Raw genomic sequence first — 22,161 nt, forward strand, 5'->3', positions numbered from 1 at the left:
TGGAGAGGTATTTGTGTACACAAAAAAATAAAGTCGAATGGAACTAACTTTGTTGGAAAAAAATTGTGGTGGGAGATTTTGTGGATCCAAATATATTTGAAATTAACAAAATAATAAAAATAAAAATATATCTTATATCAAATAGATTTCATAAATTTGTCGTGAGAGTTCATCAGCTCATTGTTTATATTTAGCATATTTTATACCTTTTATTGTCTTTGTGTAAATGAAGATATTATGCCCATACATAAAAGAAATTGAAAGATCATTCCACTAGTTTTTTTTATCTTGTTAGTGCGACACACACTTTTTGCTCGAGAAGAATCACTCAATTGCTTGTACCCTAGCTGCCATGATACCTTTGTACAGGGTTTTCATGGTCTTTGGGGAGCTTGATAATTCTCTATACCCTACCAATGTTTTTGCTAATTTGGTGAACGAGTACTCTATTGAAAAATTTGAGGTTTGTATAAATGAAGTTTGTTTTGCTTAAAATTTATCGTGACACTTCTTTCTAACTTTGGATTCAACAATTTTCTCACATATGTAGCACTCAGCTATGGAAGTTGAGTCAACGTTCAACAAGCTGAGCGCCCATATGGATGTGCAGACATTGGAAATGTTCTATAAACAAGGAATTCGGATGTCGGTAAACTTCTTTTCTCAACAACTTATGTTGTAGCCGACTATTGCTCCTGTATGGAAATCCGGAAGTCACTTCACCATGTCAATCTTTTCTGAATTTGGTACCGCTTGCACATCACTTCCTCAAACTTACAATGAACTATATAATGCTTGTGCAGAAAACACTCTCCCAAGTGAGAAAGGTAAAGTTGTTTGGTGCATTTTACTTTTTTAGATTTATGATAGAATATAAATGTCTAACGTGCGTGCATTGAATCTTTTGATCGTTTGATCGTGATGGACTATATATAACACTTGAAGAACTTGGAAAAAATCTTAAAGAAGCCAATGAAGAGATGGTATAATCACAAAAGTTAGAGGGTATTTCTTTGGAGAATCAACAGGATTGTCAAAGAGTCCTAGTTCATGACCATTGTCAAGAATTCTATAAGAATATTACGAGGAGTGAAAAGCTAAAGGTACACATAATATCCTCAAACTGGTTTTCTGATCTCATTAGTTCAACACTTTCTTTACTTTTTATTTTTATTGTTTTTTTAAAAATTATTATTTATATATTTTTGCCAAATTAAAGCTAGAAAAAAAAAAATGAGGGAATTGAAAACGAGGGATAGAAGGATATACTGGAGTCTCACAAGATATACAATTTTGATGGGAAAAAAAATGCAATGTTTGTGAACAAAAAATAAAATGATTTAGAAAAATGAGTTAGATTTTTATTAATTAATTAGTTAATGAATCAATAGGTTAAAAGATGTTAGAAATGAAGTGAGCGCGTAAGAGCTCTCCCCAGTTCCCAACACATGCTCAACGCGGATCAGGCAATCAGCAGCACAACAAACAACAAATATGAGAAACGGTCTCTCACACCACACCAGAGACCAGACCGCCCCATGTTCCTAAACCCAACACCAACTACTCCCCACCATTCCCACTTCCCACTCTCTAGTCCCCCGAAAACCCTATTAAAAATTTCCTCAAACCCCCAAACCATGAAAGAGAAATCCCCTTCAGCCACTCTCTACGTTCCACCTCACCAACGTCTTAAGTCCATCGTCGTTTCTTCTAAATCAAATGCCACGTCATCACCTACTCATTCCCCCCTCCACTTAAATAATAATAATTCTGTTATAAAACCTTCTCCTTGTATTCCTCTACCTCATTTTCCACAACAAGAAAAGCAGCAGAGGAAGAGGAGTTGGGAGGACGATAATAATAATGTGGAAAAGGAGTATGATATTTTCATGGTTAGTTATTTATTTATTGTATAGTAAATTTGTATGTTGGGAAATGTTAAGTTTGGTGTTTGTTTTTTTTTTTTCAGGAAACTTCCAACTTTGTCAGCCCTCGTGAGTGGAAGTGCAAGATAAACATGCTGGATCGCAACGAAAATGAACAGGAGGTTGTATTGAAAGATAAAAAGGACAGAAACGATTTTGAGGAAATTGCATTGTTCGCAACTAAATTGGGTTTGTATAGGTATATATTCCTTTTGTGAGCACAAATTGTTTATGATTTACTGTTTGCATTATGAAGAAATGAAGTTTTTTGCAGCCAGAAATATCCGAAAGCTGTTGTTGTGAGTAAAGTACAACTGGCAAACTATAGATTTGATTTGGATGATAGACGCCCACAGAGAGAGGTTATTCCTTTTAACTTCACATCTCACTCATGTAATGAGCAACATATGTTGGAACTTGAAATAATCTCTGCTTATGGACAATGTAGTAGCGTAAGGGACTTGAATAATCTTTGAACATTGGTATCAACTAAAAAAAAATCCCCAGCATGTAAAAGTTTATCGGCCCTCCTTTTTTAAAAAGGATGCTGTATACAATTTTTGAAGCAGTGCTTTTTTTTGGTGACCATTTTCACAGCATACTTTCTGTAGAATTATTGACAATATCAAGAATTGTCAGGTGATCACAAAGCTTGGTCTACAAAGAAGGGTTGATGCTTTACTTATAGAATACATGCGTAAGGCGCCTAGAACAGGAACTCTTCCAGACAGTTCCTTTGCAAGATCAAGCAGTGGTGGCAGTATTTCCAATTATGAAGGATTATTTGAGCAGCAGGAGCCCCAAACGAGTTTTGGGATGGAGAAAATCCTTAGGAGGAGAAATTTGCAGTTGCTTGATCAGCAACAAGCTTGGCAGGTATATTCAAGAAATAGGAAGAAACCCAATTTATCTCAGGATTTCCTTTGTCTATTTTTGTTAGTCTACGTGTCTATTTTTGTTGGATTGTGTTATCCTTGTTTCCAAAATTTGCACGCCCTAGTTATTCTGTTATGTTTCAAATGTTACTTTGCTTGTTGGAGATTTATCACTTGATAAATAACGTGTGACCATCGGTGGCCTCAGTTTGACCTTTTTACCCTCCAGGACTCTCATTCATTTTGTGAAACCTCCTTTTTCGAGGACGTTGGCATCAGAAGAAAATTCTATGGTTTAATTTGCTTGTAAATGGGGTTGTACTGTCACCCCCTCTGTCACACTTAATTGGTAAAAAAAATAAGATAATTCTATGGATTATTAGCCTAGGGAAGTTCTTAAATGTTTGTTATTATTTCCAATATTACTTACTAGTCAAATCTGATATCAGTGCTGGGTTTGTCATCCAACCTTTTATTTTAATTGCTTTTATCTTTGTGGTGTGGGTCCCCATTACTACCATCTTCATAGGTGTCGTGTTTTCAACTTATCAATGCCGCTTTAGGACTTAATGCTTAGAGCTGATTAGTCAAAGGCAGCATAGGTGATGACTAACTCTATGCTCTAGTCTCACCTTTGGGCTTGAGTGGAATATGCCTAGGCTTTCCGCTTGCCCCTAGGCTCACCGAAACATATAGCCTGTGCCTGCATCTATGGAAGAAAGTTCCCCTCTATTTCATTCTTTCCCACTTCACCATATAATAATATTTGTGAAAGTTACAACTATATCTATCAGACAGACACACACACATTTAGTCTAAATAAAGTTAGACATATATAGATAAATGTACTAGTAATACAACACTACCTGCAAGTGGTCCAAAGGTTTTTTCGACGTTCCTCAGTGAGTACACCAATCAATTGCTATCTTGTATTCTTGAGCATATTGTATTCACTAGGTACAACATGTCTTCATTTTTTTAATTATTTTTTCAATTGTGCATTATTGGAAACTTTCCTTTCCCATCTGCTACTATTGCTGTAATTGTCACTATTTGATAGGAATCTGAAGAAGGTGAAAAAATGCAAAGATTTCGTAGAAGTTTACCGTCATACAATGAGAGGGATGCATTATTGACAACGATTTCACGAAATCAGGTAATTTCTTGATGGCTGAAATTGCTGTATTCTGTTTCATCATTTTTTGAATTCCCTTCTATTGTTTTGTTTAAATTTCAAGAGATTACAAAGATGATACATGTGTAACTTTGAACTATTACTGATACCTAATGATGGGCACAAAGACGTAATGTCCATTCTCAAATAATGTTGCTAAATATAGCCTAACTATAATGAAAATGATGGTGAAAACTGATCCCCCCTCCCTCCTCGTTTTGTAAGGACCAGCTTATTATCCCAAGTAAAAAATGTCGATAAAGTTTGGCTTCCTTGACTGGTTCTTGTAAGAAAGAATTTGTTGTAATAACTATCAGTCTATCACCTTCATTACCTCAAAGCGAGAAATGGAATGATTTAGGATACATGATATTCATAACCATTTCCTTCCCAAGAAATAGTCTTCACTTCTCATTTCTCTGGATGTTCTTGAGGAAGGGTGAAGACTCAAGAGCAGTCCCAAGTGGCCAGGCTTAGTTCGAGGAAACTTTCCTTCAGTTTGGTCTTCCCTTGGCCACGACAACTTCTGGTCCATTTTCTGAAAGAAGAAGAAGGCAAATATTTTTGATGTGCCATATCACCGCCTATCATTTCTTTTGTTCTTATGGTGGAAGGGTTTCGTTACTTTTCTTGATAAGTAATATGTAGTGATGGTTGGCTACTTTCTGATGTTTTCAGGTCGTTGTCATCACAGGTGAAACTGGTTGTGGTAAGACCACACAGGTTCCTCAATACATTTTAGAAGCTGCAATCAAAGCTGAACGTGGAGCCGCCTGTAGTATTATTTGCACACAACCAAGACGAATATCTGCTATGGCTGTTTCTGAAAGAGTAGCTGTAGAAAGAGGGGAAAATCTGGGTGAATCTGTCAGTTTCTGCTTCATGATTTCTTAGAGAGACAAAGTAATTTTTATCTCTCAATAAATTAAATGTGTATTCTTTGTTTTTCTTTTAAAAGGTTGGTTATAAAGTTCGTCTAGAGGGTATAAAAGGAAGGGATACAAGGCTTCTTTTTTGCACCACAGGCATTTTATTAAGAAGATTACTAGTAGACAGAAATTTGAAAGGTGTATCTCATATTATTGTGGATGAGATTCATGAACGGGGAACTAATGAAGGTAGATCCCTGACACAATTCACGTTTAATGCTCGAGTATTTTATCGTGAATTCTTACTCTGTCTTTGCTTGATGTCAGATTTTCTTCTTGTTGTCCTAAAAGACCTCCTTCCTCGTCGACCAGAACTGAGATTGATTTTGATGAGTGCAACTTTAAATGCTGAACTATTCTCATCCTACTTCGGTGGTGCTCCGATGGTATACATCCCTGTAAGTTTTAGATGCTTTGATAAAATGACAAGTATAATTTATGTGCAGAAGTAACCGAATATTTATTCCTCAGAAATCTCAGTAATTAATATGGTTTGAATTCTTCTATTACCATTTGTGTGATAGGTCACTATGATGATGTATATATTCATTGTAACTGGATGGACATGGGTTGTGCTTTCTTTCTAGTTATCCTTCTCTTTTTTAGTGTCGTTGCTCTTTTCACAGGTTACTATCTGAGACAAAGGAGAGATGAGTATTTTCTGTGTGCTAGGCTGGTAATAGGTTCATATTGGAGAAGAACACTAGATAGTATAATACATCGTGGCTGGTGAAAGATAGAGATTGGATAGGGGTTTTATAGATGCAATTGACCTTACCACGAAGCTGTTACTAGTGAACTGATTTTTGGAGGTTATATTTTGAAATGTGTCTGAGATGTCTGGAAACTTGGAAAGCATCATCTTGAAGTTGTAGGGCTGTCCCACTCACTTTACATTTAATGGCATCAGATACATATATACAAATAATGTTAGAAGAAAGCAAAAAAGGCACACTGCAGCACGTGAGGAGACAAAATTTCTTTTTAACCCCAGTTGATTGACTCAATAGAGCAGTAACTTTTGACGGTTGTAGCTATTACTTCAAATAGAGTCCACTTGTCTTTTTTCGGTCTGTTAAATGCATAGCTAGCTTCAACATAATGGAAAATATATTGAACTTTAGTTTTCTGCTTCATTTCAGGGATTTACATATCCTGTTCAAACTCATTTTCTGGAGGATGTTCTGGAAGTGACTAGGTATGATTTGACTCCATATAATCAAACTGATGATTATGGTCAAGATAAGTCATGGAAGACGCAGAAGCAAACTCTTCGGAAGAGGAAGAGCCAAATCACATTTATTGTTGAGGTATGGTAAACATTTAAGGAAACATGTTTTCCATTATCTGAATCTTTTGTTTTTAAAATAACTAAAAACAATTATACTCTTTTAAACTTTTGAACAGGATGCACTTGAAGTTGCGAATTTCAAGGACTACAGCCCACAGACCCAGGATTCTTTATCCTGTTGGAATCCAGATTCTATTGGCTTCAATCTTATAGAAAATGTTTTATGCCATATATGTAGCAATGAAACGCCTGGAGCCATTTTGGTTTTTATGACTGGGTGGGATGACATAAATGCTCTGAAGGATCAGCTCCAGGCCCACCCACTTTTGGGAGATCCAAGCAGAGTTCTGTTGCTTTCATGTCATGGTTCAATGGCCAGCTCCGAACAGGTAACATAGTTGTTTAATTGGTGATTGCATCGGCAATCATCATCAGTAGTTACTTATCCCTTCAATTGTCGAGTTTTTGTACGTTAACTCCAGTGACGAGTTTTTGTGTGGATATGTCGAGTCCACTTGAAGATACAGATGTTGGTATTTGGAGGAGATGGTCTCCACATGTGAAGATCTATCCTCTCCAGTAAGATCAGTCAATTTTATGTTTTCAGGGATTTGAAAACTGATCTCTAAGTTAAAACAATCTAAGTAGTCCACGCCATAAACGTCCTTGTTAAATTCTACCGTCCTAGCAGCAGCTCTTCACTTTTTTCTGAATGATTTCTCTACATCTCATGCCTCAAAAAACCTCCTGTATATGCTTGCATCAAAATGTATGGAAAACAATTCACAACCTCGAAATATACATGCTTTAAACCACACAGCCTCTAGATAAGGGCATGCGTGATGTGCAAATCCCACCTGGCCTGTGCAGTTTCCTGTGGATGGAGTATAAGTATGCAGGATGACACATCACACAGCCTCTAGATAAGGGCATGTGTGATGTGTAAATGCCTCCTGGCCTGTGCGGTTTCCTGTGGATGGAGTATAAGTATGCAGTGTGTGCATTCTGTTTGTATCTTTGTCATTTGTCAAGCTATATCATCCTCTTCCTTCCCCTGAACCTGAAGAAGAGGATGACACTGGGTGGCAGGGTCGTTTGTTAATATAAGGATAATGTTGGTATTGTCAACATACTAATGCATGGTTAACAGTTGCGACGGAATGGGGTGTCAAATTTTATTATATGACCATTTTTTTTGGGGGGGGGGGGGGTGAGGTTATAAACGTCTTCATCCAATATTGGGGGTAAAACCCATAAACAGGGTGGGAGATTAAGAAAATAACTACCACTTAACTATTATTTTATTTTTTATATATGTATAATCAATGGGGAACTTTACTAGTATTTTAATATGTGAAAAAGTCCACCTAGTGACCTAGACAGGGAGGGGGGTGGGGGTGTAACGAGCCCGACCTTTCATTAAGTATAAGCCTCCAAGGACTAATGCCTGAAAAGAGGACCATAAAAATCACACTGACAAAGTTAGATCTGAATAATCCCAGTAGGCGAGTACCAGTTCTCTCGTGGGACGGGCCAAGGCAGATTGATGACTTTATAAAACCGAGACACGTGAGTCTCTGAATCATCAGAGATTTATAGATCTCTATGATTTAAGCAAATATCATACCAATCCTAAAATTTAAAAAACAACAAATGTGAGGAAGACCATGTGGATGGCAAAAGCCCTGCAAGTGAACATCTGAAGAGTATCATTGAACACCTCTACAACTCCACCGCGTCCCAGCCTCTGATATAAGTAGTGCTGTCAAATGGGCCGGGCCAGCCCGGCCCTCAAAACTTACAACCCTCACGAATTGAGGGCCGGGCCAAAACGGGCTAATAGAAAATGTATTAAGCCCTTGCCCGCCCTTCAGCCCATTATAGAGGGCTGAGGGCCGGGTTAGAGATCTTTTTTTCCTCATTGTAATCTTTGGAGCAGACTAGCAGTCTTCATTCAATATTGAAATACTGATTTTATCCCATACTACAATACAAACACTTAGACCCAAAATAGAGTATTGATTTCTGGTTACAAATACATGTTTAATGTTTGGGATCCAACCATACAAAATGAGGAACAAATACATAATTCTAAGTCTCAAGTGGTTTATGGCCCATCCACTGTCATGACTGGCCAGTGGGAACCCATTCTATCAATAACGAAGAACCTGAACCACCTATAGATCGACCTAAGACAATATAAACTTGTTATATATCTTATGAAAATTGAGACATCCTTTTTCTGATAAGATCAGGAAAATGAACGAATCTATATAATTAAAATGAAATGAAAATATGGTTGTGGACTTTACCCAATTTATAAAAGGATAGATACTATAACCCTAAGGGTATTTTAAGTAAAACAAAACTTTGATATGGTAATAAGGTAATTATAGATGAGGGCTTACTGCAGGCCTGAATGAGGGCCTAATTAGGGTTGGATTGTGGGCTGGGCTTAAGGTTTGAACTCTAGGCCCTTACCCTCCCCTCATATGTTTGAGGGTCGGGCCGGCCCTACCCTCAAATCAATACGGGTCTTGTTTTGAGGGCTTTTTCAGCCCATGGGCCGGGTCAGGCGGAGGGCTTGAGGGCTGTTTTGACAGCACTAGATATAAGTATAGTTTATAAATTAGAAATTTTTGTTTTCAGTTTATGTTCAATTTCATCGTGGAGCAGATTATCATTCTATTGAAATTGGTTTCAAACATCTACAGTGCGACTTGTTATTTGCCTTCTAATGCTTTGTACTTGTTGTATTTCTCATAATTAGTTATTCCAATGACATGCAGAGGTTAATATTCCATAAGCCTGAAGGTGGAGTGAGGAAGATAGTGCTATCTACAAACATAGCAGAGACAAGCATTACCATTGATGATGTTGTCTTTGTAATTGATTGTGGAAAAGCAAAAGAGACGTCATACGATGCCTTAAATAATACTCCTTGTTTGCTCCCTTCTTGGATCTCGAAGGCTTCTGCTGGACAAGTAAGATTGCTTGAATGATCTCCAGGATCTACTTTAGTATTACGAGATACCTTGAAGTATACTTTATATCCATCCGTGACTGTTCTCTGACTCTTGAAGTTCCATGAAGTTTGATGTTGAATATATATAGATTAATAAGCGTATCAATATAAATCAATATTCATTTACCTCACCCTCCTCCCTCAATCTCTTGCATTCGATGTTTCTCACTTTACTTCTTGAGGCTATTTTTTTTTTTTTTTTTTCTTGTTGTACTTGTAGGGTTTTTTGACCTACTTATTTCTAACGAAAAATTTCGCTTTAGCGATAAAAAAGAAATCAAGATAAATGGCTCTTTATAAGCCAGACAAGTCTCTTACTTTCACATTGGCCTAAATTGCCTTGGGTATGGCTGACTTTTTTTTTGGTGATGTGATATGTTTTCTGTTCGTTTAGAGAAGAGGAAGAGCTGGTCGTGTTCAACCAGGTGTATGTTTCCGTCTCTATCCCAGATGTGTATATGATGCCTTTGCAGATAACCAGTTGCCTGAACTCTTAAGGACACCTTTGCAATCTATTTGTCTACAAATTAAGAGTCTGCAGCTTGGAAGTATATCAGAGTTCCTTTCTAGAGCCTTGCAGTCTCCAGAGCTGTTATCTGTAAGTTAGTATAATCCTCAAATTTTTACATGAGTCTGGTCCTCTTGTTACTTGTAAGCATTAGAACAAAATGCATACAATTCTCTGTATCAGCTGAAAATTTGAGAAAATCAATATTTGGAATTTCTGTAAAAGTTTGCGAGATACCGGTGTTTTATCTGTCACTGTCCAAGTGTTGTAATTATGAAAATTTCGCTTTTTACTTTTTTAGGGTGCCGATGTTTCACCCCAGAACGGCATTTTGTACTATTTTCATATTTGTTTCATTATGTTCAGATAAAAAAGGGTTGTCTCATTATGAAGCTTTGTTTTATAAAACTTATAGTTGCCAATTATTTTCCCGGACGTGAAATTGTCACAATTCCATCATATTTTTCTTTTAATAATCTTTCTTTTAGATTCAAAATGCTATTGATTATTTGAAAATTATTGGAGCTTTGGATGAAGAGGAAAAACTTACTATTTTAGGTATGAGACTCTTTCTTTTATCTCTCCAAGTTCATCATTCAATGCATAACATCACGTATAGTCCCCCCCCAAAAGAATCTACCTTATCCCATCTAACTTCTGTAACAGGACGCCATTTGTCCATACTTCCTGTTGAGCCAAGACTTGGAAAGATGCTTATAATGGGGGCTATATTCAATTGCCTGGACCCTATCTTGACCGTTGTAGCTGGTTTAAGTGTCAGAGATCCATTCTTAATGCCAACTGACAAGAAGGATGTAAGTAAAGCATTCATACATACATCTTAGTGTATTCATTTGATGTCTGTCAACCAGCTATTTATCTATTGCTATCTATTTGTTTTTACTTTTTACTGTGTGTGGCTGGGGTAGGGGGAGAGGGAGTAGGTTACCTTTTAAATTCATTTGTAAGTTTTATTCAGCAACTGAATTTTACCTGTCAGAAAGGGTTTGCTGTTTGCTTAGTGTGGTTACCATCCAATCAGGCGCTGGCACGTTTACACCAGTACAAGACAAAAAAGCTCTTTCAAATTTGGTAATGCCCCCTTTCAGTTGTTTCTTCTGTCCTGTTCTAGACGTTTCTGCACCTAATTGGGTCTTAAACAAACCCTCCTGTCAACAATACATTCCCCCCCCGTCATGTCCGGAAAAACATTTGGCAAAATGATGTTCTTAAAGAGTCAAAACTCAAAACTTAGCTGTTGAAGTGGGATAAGTTTCGATGTGGGTGCACAAAGCTGTATTTTGAAGACAGGCTTAATGCATCTTAAAGTGTTCTATAGAGAGCGTACACGCTAAAACAAAACAGTGTCTGAAGGAAAGAGGAATAGGGCCAGAGATGTAAATCTGGTGTAGGAGAGAGAAGATAATGACGGGTGTGAGGTTTAAATCCTGAAATGGCACACTATAACTATCAGAAAAGGATTAAGCAAAAAAAACTGAAGAATACAACCTGAAAATATTGTGTTTGATAACTTTGATTCAGTTTATATGCATAATGCAATGTATTGTACAAATATGGAGGATGTCAACGTTTAAATGTATTCTGCACGGGTGGAAAAGTGAGATGGTATAATGTCATGTGGAGAGAACTATGTTACTTTTTGAATACCAAATGCGCGAAACTTGGGATCCTGAATTTTTATCAGTATACCGTTTTCCTTGTTATTGACTCCCCTTCATCTAGGATTTATAGGTACCAGATTCATAAACCAATGCCTAGTGTGTGGACTGTGGATTGTCCCTGGAGATGCTTGTCTCGGTTCCAAGGGTGTTGAAGCAAGGCCCAATATTTCGATATCGGAAGATATATCGGACCCCCCAAAACCGATATATATCTATCGATATATCGGTTGATATATATCTTTTAGTTGATTTGTCAATTTTTTTAATATGTCAATATATTGTAAAATATCAGAAATATCAATGATATAAACTTATATATTTCGGAAATATTGGAGATATTAACAAAAAATCGGTCAAAGTCAATGATATATATCAGATATATCGATGGATATATCGATATATCAGAAAATCCGATATATATATCGGTTCAAAATTGTGTCAATATATCCCACCGATATATCGGAATATATCCATATTGCGTACCCCAAACACCGATATATTGCCGATATATCGATATATCGGTCGATATTTTCGGCCTTGTGTTGAAGTGCATTCATCTGGAGAGCATTAGTAGCTTGTACATGTTTGATTCTCTAGTAATGTGTGGTTGGTTGCGTCGTTGTATTTTCACTTTTTCAGCACAGTATAAAATAAGTAGGAGTGGTGTTGATTCTTGTCACAATCTTTCTTTGTAATCTCATTTCTTCTTTTCTTTCATTTCATTTGAAATTGCTATAGTCAAGCTATCAGGGACTCTGTTAAAATTCACTTTTGCAATCTTTCCCTCTTTTAATTTGTTCCATTAGTGCACTTTGTGTCATACTGTATTTAGTGGAGTCATATAGAAGTTGCCTTTTTTTTAGAGTAGTTTATTTTTGAGGGTTTCTTTTGAGGATATTACATTATCTTCTATAATAGGATAGTTTGAGTTGGGTTTTCGATTGCTACAAAAAGAAATATTGATGGTGAGTTTGTAATGATTCTGTCTTTGGGATGGTTGTTTGCTTTAAATTTGAGTTATGCAATGGTGCTCTCATAAAAGCCAATCCACTAAAATTTTATGCTTGAGCAATAAAGATTCCTTATGTTAATGGTACAATAAACAAGTTGTTACCTCTTCTCTTCAGCTTGCAGAACATGCGAAGGCCCAGTTTGCTGCAGGGGACAACAGTGATCACCTTGCACTAATTCGTGCCTATGAAGGCTGGAAAAATGCTGAAAGAGAGTATTCTGGACCTGATTATTGTTGGAAGAACTTCCTATCATCTCCAACGTTAAAAGCTATTGATTCCCTTAGGAAAGAATTCATTTGTATCCTCAAGGATACTGGCGTGGTAGACGACGATCTTCACATCTACAATTTGTGGAGCAATGATGGGTCTCTCATCCGTGCTATTATATGTGCTGGTCTTTTTCCAGGAATATGCTCAGTTGTGGTGGGTCTCTCCCTGTAAGTTTTTACTTTTTGTCTGTTTGTTCTTGCCTGCTGTGTGTCGATACTGTTTACTGACTGTGGCAAATGGCAATGCATTTACTTTAGTGAGCTTTTAGATGCTTTATTACGTTTTCTTAAGTTACATGAATACATGATGGGTACTTTTTTAATAATTTTCTGTGGTTTCATCTTCCACAAAGGTAGCTTTAGTGAGTGTAACATCAAAGAAAAGTATTCAACTGACTTGGGTTCTTGCACATCATTAGACTGCTATATGAAAATAGGAATTTGGATTTCATTTGATGGAAAAATACCTGTTATATTCAAGCAATAGCATTTTGACTTATGCTCCAAACTGGAAGAGTGGAAGTAATGAATGATGGGTGGTTTATTTCTCTTAAAACCGAAGTTCCATGTGCAAATGTCTTGTTCATGATCTTAGACTTTTCTAGGCATTGTAGTTAAGGATTGTGTTTGAAACCAACTTCTGGAGTTGGGATTTTTAGGTACATTTTTAGCTCTTTTTAACTTGCTCAAGTTCAAGTTACATCCTAACTCTACCTCTACTCCCTACTTTTAGGATTTGAAACTTACCATATTTCTACTGATGAGCTGGAACTGCTCAAGATTAGGGAGTTGGAGTGCGAAACCAGTCCTATCAACTCCTAAATCAGCTTGAAAGTCTCATATATTTTGGGAGTATACAGAAAGAATATGGAGACACTTTATGAAAGTTGAACTTCCGGCTTCAAACACGTGCTAAGAAATATTGGGTTCATTTGAAGAGACTCATAATAGACCATTCAAAAAGTAATAAAATAAGTCAGTACGTCAAGTTACTAGTTCAATTCATAGATAAACAGCAAACTTGGTGAATTATATCTGTCTCAGTTTCTTGCATGCCTTGTTAAAAAAAAAGAAAAGAAAACGGAATTTGCTGCATCTAAATTAATTTTCTATTTCCTCATCCAATCCATATTTTTTTTCTATACACTCATTTGAAAATCTGCTGCAATAAAATTCTGATGTGGTATTTTTTACAGAACAAGGAAACTTCAGTATCATTGAAGACAATGGAGGATGGGCGTGTGCTTCTCTATTCAGTACGTTTCTTTTCCATATTTTCTTCCAGCTGTACTGTTTTTCTTTTCCTGTGTGTTTATCCAAGGCACATTGTGTGCTTTGATACTTGGGACATTCATTTTTTGGTGGTTACTCAGAAATAGGTACGATTAAGAATCGATGGAAAGAAATTCTATGTATGACTATTTTGTTATGTCAAGCTGCAATTGTTTATTTATTTATTTCTGCATGCTTATCTCAAGTGCATTACTGCATCTCTTAGATATTCCTCTATCTTCTCTTGCCTAAAGTACTTAAATGCAAAAAAGTGGGTTCTTTTTTTCTCAAGTTCTTAATTTTGAATGCCTTCTTTTATTTAGTAGAACTCAGTTAATGGTCGGGAGTCGAACATTCCATATCCCTGGCTAGTATTTAATGAGAAAGTGAAAGTAAACTCAGTCTTCCTGCGGGATTCAACTGCAATATCTGATTCTATGCTGCTACTATTTGGAGGAAAACTTTCCAGAGGAGACAATGTGAGTTAACTTCTAGGAGAACTCTTTATTGCTGTCCTGTGATATATTGTGCATGTTTGTCTTCGTTCTTCTTTTATCATTTCTTTTCTGAAATTCTTACATTTATACAGGATGGGCACCTGAAAATGTTGGGTGGATATCTAGAATTCTTCATGAAACCTACCTTGGCAGAAACTTATACAAACTTAAAGAGAGGGCTTGAGAAGATCATTCAAATCAAAGTATGTGAAACCATGCACTAAGAGATGGACATTCAGGAACTAAATAAGTCTTTTAATCGTTACATTGCATATTTGCATAATGCCCTAATCTGTTAATGCCAAGTCAAGACTTTGCAGTTTCGGGCTAGCTGTCTTTACTGGATTTTCATGTTAAGTATATGTTTATCGTGTTCTATCTAAATGGTAATTGCTCACTTCAGATTCAAAGAAAGAAGAAAAAACAAAACGGGTATATTAAATAGGTCTACCAGAGCTATTGCTCATGGACTACCAGAAGAAAGAGCTATTCCACATGTAAAGAGTGCAAGTCTGTTGACGTATACCTTTTGTATGTCCCTAAGACACCACACGGTGATAGGTTGTCACTTTGTGATTGGCCTGTTTCAACATTTTACTTTATTTATTTGTTTGAAAACTTAAACCAAGCAATTTCTTAGAGACATTAAAATGTATGTCATAAAATCTAATCTCCATGTCACACTGTAGTGTCAGTTTGCCCCTCCTTCTCTTCCCATTTTGAATCACGCTAGTAACTTGGTATGATGAATTCCTGCAAACTTTCTTCGCCAGTGTCCTTATCTAGTATTGAATTTTTATTTGATACAGAATATTTACTGATGTTTCAACTATTTTATACAGCATATTTACTTTGATGATAATATTTATGCAGCTTTTGAATCCCAAGATGAAAATCGAAATCCACAGAGAGCTGTTGTCAGCAGTGCGGTTACTGATAACTGAAGACCAATGTGATGGTAGGTTTGTCTTTGGTCATCAAATCTTGAAACCCTCCAAGGTGACTCCGGCAGCAGCACCATTGCCACCAGTTGTGATTTCGAGAAATGGCTATGGTACTGGCGGTGGCGGTGACAATGCTAAGAACCAGTTGCAAACATTGGTCACACGGGCTGGACATGAAAACCCAGTTTACAAGGCTTATCTAGTTAAGAACAACCAGTTCCAAGCAATGGTGGAGATCAATGGGATGCAGTTCACAGGACAGCCTTGCAACAATAGGAAGCTTGCAGAGAAAGATGCGGCAGCTCAGGCTCTGCTGTCACTAACTGGTCGTCTACAAGCTTGTCCTGTTGACATTGAGCGTATATCATTGTTGCTGAAGCAGAAAAGGAAACACCATCAAAGCACTTAATTTATTCCTGACTAAGCCGTGGTCTAGGGGGCTTACTGGATCCTTTTCACCAAGGACACAGTTTCAGATGCAAATCTACATATGTTGACTTCAGTGCTGTCCTGCTTTCTCTCAGACTTCTTAATACAACTATACAAGTCCCACTCAGTTATTTGTTTTTTTTTTTTTTTATTTTTGTGAAAGAAATAGAAGTGGGATTTCTATGAGGCCAATGATACAGATATAAACTGAAATTGGGATGATACGTATATCTCGTGGCATCACGTTGGTTGTAGCCTGCTTTATCAGGCCGCTTTTATGTATCAGTCGTTACTGATTGTGAATACTTAAGTTCTCATGAAATCAAGAGATAGATACAATATTACCTATTAAAATGAAATTGCCTAATCCTAGATTGTTTGCCATTCTTTTTTCTCGCACTATGAAACAGAAGTTTTACCATCACAGAAGAAGTAAAAAAATTAGACTATTGTTTTTGGAGAGGGATAAATGTGGACTAGAAGTTTTTCCTAGCCACCTGATCCCCTCCTTAGTATGAAGTTTGAATAGAATCAACTGAATGAGTTGCAAATTGTTGATTTAAGTGGGCACTGATAATCAACCTTTGGTTTATGAAAACATGTGGAGAGCAGCACTTCCAGGGAGAAAATTGAATGAAACTAACTTAACTAGCAAGTAATATGTTATCTTTGAATTCATTAGTGAAATCACTTCAGTGGTTCATAGAACCTCTGAGGAGAATATGGGATCTCTATCCTGCATCGTGGTTTGACGTGTTAAGAACTCCAAAAGATAATGGATGTTCCTTTTAGTGTAAAAGTACTTCATTGTTGGTGTCTCTTGGCCTCTTCGAGCCAAAAACGTTCTATTTAGATGGTAGTTTGGTGCGCATTATGCCTAGAAGAGTTGAAGACTTATGACTTATGAGAGAAAAGTTGAGCTTTTTGATGTTTTTAAAGTACGCTAAACTGGTAAAGTACCTCGTTGGTAAGAACAAGACAAGATGCACAAAGAAAAGATTGAAAGAGAATAGATAGAGAATGCAACTTGTACTCTCTAGTCTTTACTTCTTCTGCACTTGCATGGAACAAAGCTGAGTAGAGAGGCTTTGTCCCTAAGAAGAATACAAGTGGGGGTAATAGTAGTTAACCCGAAGGGAGCCTAAGAAGAATTCCACAGCACACTCACAAACCACAATCGAGTAGAAAAGGAAGAGCCAAAAAAATCCACCAATAAGGATCCACTACCAAAACCAGAGCTACAAAGTTTGTTGAGAATCCAAACTTTAGTAATATGCTTGTTCTACTTAAATTAATAACACCTTTTCACAAACTTATAAAATGGAGAGACATGAAGGGATAAAAAGATAGTTGAAGACCAAGCCCGAGAGCCAATTGGTAAAATGTGGTACTTGTGAAAAATTCTACCAAATATCATCACGCTTCAGATGAAAATTCATGTTTACAATTGGACAGTTGGTAGTTGAATACATAACAAGTGCCGGCGCCGAGCCGACCTCTACGTCTCTAACTAGGGTCCAATCTTTTTAGTCAAATGTCACTCGACTTTCTGCAACTCATCTATGTTAGATATTGATTACTGCACTATGGTCCCTTATTTCTAATTTTCCATCACCATATCCTAAAGATCACTCTTTATCAATAGCCTTCAATAATGCATTCTCATTGCTAACTACCAACAAAAACCTAAATGGCTGAACGGGCACAAAAAGTCATTGCAAGATCCCTGTGTCAAGATCTCCAAAACATGTGGAAATGTATAATGGTTTTATGGTAAATATAGGGAGAGTAAAGCTTACCCAAAAAAAGACAAATGTATAAAAACAAGAGAAGGCAAGACTTTCTAAGACTAACAACAATCACTTCTTATTTCCATGGGAAATTCAATTCACATTATCACTATTTTCTCATTGGTACATTGTTCACATTCTTTCAACATCCTCAATCTCTAGAAATACCAGAATTTCTTGGTGGCCATGGCAACTTTGTAACTTGTTTCTATGTTACATTCAACACAACAATGTATAGCGGGTCTTACATGACACATCTCGATCAAATAAAATTCTGAAATAAAGTAAAAACAAAAGACATGCATGAACTCCATGCTTAAGTCATGCCAGGAGACTCAATATTCTTACCTAAATAAATTAAGATGGTGGCTATCTAATTATTTAGAGGCCATCAAAAAATCTCATGTAGTCATCAAAAGTCTCCCCATGCCTAATTTTTTCCACTGATCCATCTTCTTCCACCTGCATAAATTCCAAAAAGAAAATGTAAGTACGCATTAAGAATAAATATCTTTTATGTATCTACGGAGATATACCAACTCTAACTGAAATAGAAGAAATTTAAAGGCAACTTATAAACATCATGCAGATGGAAGAGCATAAAAGGAGAAATGTATCAAGGGGCATCAATTTAAATAAATAAAAGAACAGTAAGTGTAAAGAGAGCAAAATGCCATACCCAATACTCAGGTGGCCGCATTTTGAGATGCGCATCAATTTAAATAAATAAAAGAACAGTAAGTGTAAAGAGAGCAGAATGCCATACCCAATACTCAGGTGGCCGCATTTTGAGATTGTAAGTGGACGCCATGCTCATGCAATAGGCTCCCGCGTCATGAACCACCAAACCAGCTCCCTAAAGAATCACTGCCTCATGAGCACCGAATGAAATTTTCTTTCTTTTCTATCAGTAGAAGCTAAATAAAACAAGAAGGTAATAGCTAACCTTTCCTGGTGTTGGCAATTCTCTATCCTTCCCCAAGAAATCTGCTGACTCGCAAACAGGGCCAACGACATCAAAGGTAGAAACCTCAGCATCAGGCATCGAGGGGGAGATCAGCTCTATGTGCTGCACCATATACCAAGTTTGAGAATCAAAGAATAAAGAATTTTTTTAAGCAAAGGTCTTCTCTTCTAGATCGGTAAAAATAAAAGAAAGATGGACTTTCATGTACTTGACTCTGGATTTTGGGCGAGAAAACTTTCAAGAGCATAAATATAAGCTGTCTATTTCAAAAAAAAAAAAAAAAAAATAGAACAACATCAAAGCAATGGACTTTAAACAATTGACTTTTTGCTCTTATAGAGGAACCTTTAATTTTTCTGCATGTAAGTAAATCTGAAAACTCTTCACCTCATTCCGACTTATGAGAGAGCTACTAAATCATGTCACGGTGCATTTACAAAGTTTGCAGAGCTGACTTGAGCTCTTCCTTTTTCTTTCTACTTTTTTTAATTTTATTTCTTGGTCTTTTTTATTTGTGACAGAACTACATAAGTAGGATTGACCCAGCTAAAACATATAAAATAATACATCCAAATTCTTGGACCTTACAATTATACTAATCTGATAAAACTTTCCAACAACCAAAGAATTTCATAATGAGTAAATGACATAGCTCCTTAGGCTTCGGTAACTTACTTGATATGCTCCGTAAAGACTTGGTCTAATGAGTTCAGCCATGCTCCCATCAATAACAACAAAATTTTTCGTTCCATTTGTCTTGACCCCAGTGACTCGATTGACCAGGCAACAAGTGTTGGCAATTAGCGACCTTCCAGGTTCAATGATTAGATGAAGATTACGAGAAATAACTAACTCTCGGACCTGCAACAACACTGATATATCAAATGCCAATCACCAAGATACCAAAAAACAAGAAACAGGAAATTTCAATTTCAAGGTACAATTACCGACTACCCTACCAATTTAATACAGGGGGCGGGAAATAAATTGGCAGAATGTAAACACCATATCTAAGTGATCTCATCTATGAAGCACAGACACAGACACTTAACTAGTTATACGCTTTGAAGTTTGAACTAGGAATATAAATTAATATCGTTGTGTATCGCAGGCATAAAAACAGAAAAGAGTGCATATTAAATGAAATATAGCTCACAGTATTGATGAGATCCATAGGCGTAGGAAGGACTGCGCCAGTGTGATGATAATCTATCCCAAGACCACCTCCAATGTTCAAGTATTCAATTTCAAAACCTTGGGCTCGGATCTGATCAATATAGTTCACCATAAGAACTGCGGCATCCCTGAAGATGTCCACCTAGACAAAAGACAAGTACCAAACAGTAAAAAAATCATAAAAATAAGTGCTGAAAAATGGAATTAGGTGCAAGCCCAAAATGTAAACTATTTGATCATCTCATGGCCCCATATCTATATAATAAGCTAGGGTTTTTTGGGTACTAGAAGACAAAATAACAAATAGGCAAATACAAACAACGGCCTAGATTAATTTTAACACCCATCGGATGGCCAATAAGTTTTTTAATTTCCTGAGATGTTTGTTTGTAGATACTAATTTAATGTGTGCCGTCAAATTTCATGAAGTGTAATGAGGCCGGCCCGTTTGCATGTTTCTGTATTCGTCAAGTTGGTCAATGGTTCAAACCATCCCATTGTCCATTTTGTTTGTTTTATTGTTTTAAGTTGCAGAAGCTTAAAATCAAAATAAAAAACTGCTGATAATAGCCTCTATATGAAACTGTGGTGACTTGAACCTAAACTCAAATTGTTACTGATGCATGGTCATTCCAGTTTGCACAATTTTTTCAAAGTTAAGGTATTAGTGTATTACGCAATAAAATATAATACAATGGAGTTTATAGGCCATTTTCTTCTTGGAGCCTAGGTAGCTCTGGTGCATGCCAAAGCATGAGCGCCCTAGGGAAACAAAGTGGAAATCATAAAGACCATTCCTCTATGCAACTTTGTTCAGAAACTGTGCCAATGAGTGCCTTAAGGCACGGGGACATTATCTAGTTTATATAATAAGGGATAAAAATTTGTAAGTGGTGCTTGAAGGTTGACGTATGAGTGGCATCAACTCTCCCAGTCGCCCAATCAGTCCCGTAAGCAAAAAACAAGTTATAGGTGCTAATGAAGAAAATAAGATAGCAATAACCGCAATATGCACAAGGGGTAGAGAAAATATGTGCATTTGTCGAGATAAAAATGTCCTTTTTTGTTCTCAAATTTAAAATATAGCACCATTTTTATAGACAAGTTTTTTTCCATCAAATTGTGAAATAGAATTTGAAGAGGAATATCCTTTTATTACCAGAATATGTACTTGTTCAATTGTATACCACAGATGAATGCAGTATAAAATCTTAAACAAGGGAATACTTTCAGTCATTCTTTCCCAGCAAAGATAATTAGTTTGAGTCTATTATTACACACAAAAGCAGATAACAGTAAATACACTAAGGGACAAGATGGTATAAACATAATGTCCTCGAGTTACCTTTGTAATTGTAGACCCAAGATGGCAATGTGCGCCCACAAGTTTTAGCTCATTGGGATGTGCCTTCACTTCATTTAAAAACCATTGCAACTTCTCATTTCTGATACCAAACTTCGAGTTCTTGTTCCCGGTTGCAACATATGCATGTACCTTAATAGTAAAACCCAGAATAACAATATATTACACGATAAGTCAATAACAAATGAACTCTTACATAACATCATATAAAAAACGGCATTATACCTGTGGATCGACATCAGGATTGATTCGAAGTAATATATTAATCTTCTTTCCAGTAACCCTTGCAGCAGTCACAATATTCTCCAAGTCAAATTCGCTATCCACGTTAACAAACACGCCTTCTTGGGCAGCTAATACCAAGTCCTCCAACAGCTTCCCATTTCCATTAAATATACACCTAGTTTTCAAACACTCAATTAAAACACACTAAACTAAAACTCAATTTCTAGCATTGTACTATAATACCTCGTGGGATCGAACCCGGCCCGAAGAGCTAACCGCAACTCGTTCCCACTGACAAGAACAGCACCACAGCCCAATGATCTCAAATGCTCTAATATTTTCAAATTATTATTCGCTTTTATTGCGTAGCCAATAATTGAGTCCAGTCCCAAGTAATGCCTCTTGATACGCGTCAAAGTTACGCGTAATTTGTGGTTTACTGTATAGATAAAATGGACGTTTTTCCACTGATTCTAAAATGTCTTGCACTTTAAGACTCTCACAATATAGATACCCATCCTCATATTTCTTGAAACAATGGTCGAAATTGTTAGGGGTAGTTTTGGTGATTTGGGTGGATTCTGAGAGAACTGCTTTGACTGTGAGGGGTTTGTTGGAAAGTGGTTTGAAGAGGAGTGAAGAGTTGGAATTTGAGGAGAAGTTGAGGGTTGTTTTGGAAAATGATGTGGGTGAGATAGTGAGGTAGTGAGTGGAAGTTGCCATTGCTTGGCGGCTCTGGTGGTGCTAGTTTACTAGTTTTTAGGTTGGGGATACAAAGTTTAAGGCTTTTCTTTGCCCAGCCCAGAA

The 22,161-nt window shown here is 36.7% G+C and overlaps 2 protein-coding genes and 1 long non-coding RNA gene across 8 annotated transcripts; 1 reads left to right on the top strand and 2 right to left on the bottom strand.

Moving 5' to 3' along the window:
* The first annotated feature begins 1,365 nt into the window (after window positions 1–1,365).
* LOC147479281 (DExH-box ATP-dependent RNA helicase DExH5, mitochondrial-like) lies at window positions 1,366–16,187 on the top strand. 6 transcript variants are annotated; one of them, XR_015203679.1, is made up of 19 exons: window positions 1,366–1,892; window positions 1,970–2,124; window positions 2,200–2,287; window positions 2,565–2,801; window positions 3,861–3,956; window positions 4,653–4,841; window positions 4,933–5,092; window positions 5,171–5,301; window positions 6,046–6,213; window positions 6,311–6,583; window positions 8,984–9,178; window positions 9,614–9,817; window positions 10,216–10,285; window positions 10,394–10,542; window positions 12,537–12,859; window positions 13,888–13,947; window positions 14,287–14,442; window positions 14,553–14,663; window positions 15,334–16,187. XR_015203679.1 is itself a non-coding variant. In XM_086575762.1 (19 exons), exons 1-19 carry the CDS (start codon window positions 1,449–1,451, stop codon window positions 15,811–15,813), a joined length of 3,672 nt encoding a protein of 1,223 aa, XP_086431888.1. In that variant the 5' UTR covers window positions 1,372–1,448; the 3' UTR covers window positions 15,814–16,187. The 6 variants fall into 6 exon arrangements, 3 of the variants coding, with proteins under 3 accessions (XP_086431889.1, XP_086431890.1, XP_086431888.1); XR_015203678.1 differs by having other exon boundaries at window positions 14,290–14,442; XR_015203677.1 differs by having other exon boundaries at window positions 12,537–12,845.
* A 1,696-nt stretch (window positions 16,188–17,883) lies between these two features.
* Window positions 17,884–18,332, bottom strand: LOC147479282 (uncharacterized). Its single transcript, XR_015206743.1, has 2 exons — window positions 18,303–18,332; window positions 17,884–18,085 (listed from the first exon to the last, which is right to left on the bottom strand). It is a non-coding gene; the product is annotated as an uncharacterized LOC147479282 (long non-coding RNA).
* Window positions 18,333–18,341: 9 nt separating this feature from the next.
* LOC147479283 (diaminopimelate decarboxylase 2, chloroplastic-like) lies at window positions 18,342–22,077 on the bottom strand. The gene is given in 8 exon segments (XM_086578397.1): window positions 18,342–18,479; window positions 18,570–18,692; window positions 19,266–19,451; window positions 19,747–19,908; window positions 21,112–21,261; window positions 21,355–21,529; window positions 21,598–21,746; window positions 21,748–22,077. Coding segments are annotated over 8 exon segments (1,413 nt in total).
* Window positions 22,078–22,161: the final 84 nt, after the last annotated feature.

This window comes from Coptis chinensis, chromosome 8, assembly GCF_015680905.1.
Source record: "Coptis chinensis isolate HL-2020 chromosome 8, ASM1568090v1, whole genome shotgun sequence".
Lineage (NCBI taxonomy): Eukaryota > Viridiplantae > Streptophyta > Magnoliopsida > Ranunculales > Ranunculaceae > Coptis > Coptis chinensis.

What these genes read in the sequence shown, in the direction of transcription:
- LOC147479281 (XM_086575762.1), top strand. Translation starts at nt 1,449, where the DNA reads ATGCTCAACGCGGATCAGGCAATCAGCAGCACAACAAACAACAAATAT. An exon ending in CGAAGGCTTCTGCTGGACAA is followed by an intron (nt 9,179 to 9,613) that starts GTAAGATTGCTT and finishes CTGTTCGTTTAG; the next exon opens with AGAAGAGGAAGAGCTGGTCG. An exon ending in TGCCAACTGACAAGAAGGAT is followed by an intron (nt 10,543 to 12,536) that starts GTAAGTAAAGCA and finishes TCTTCTCTTCAG; the next exon opens with CTTGCAGAACATGCGAAGGC.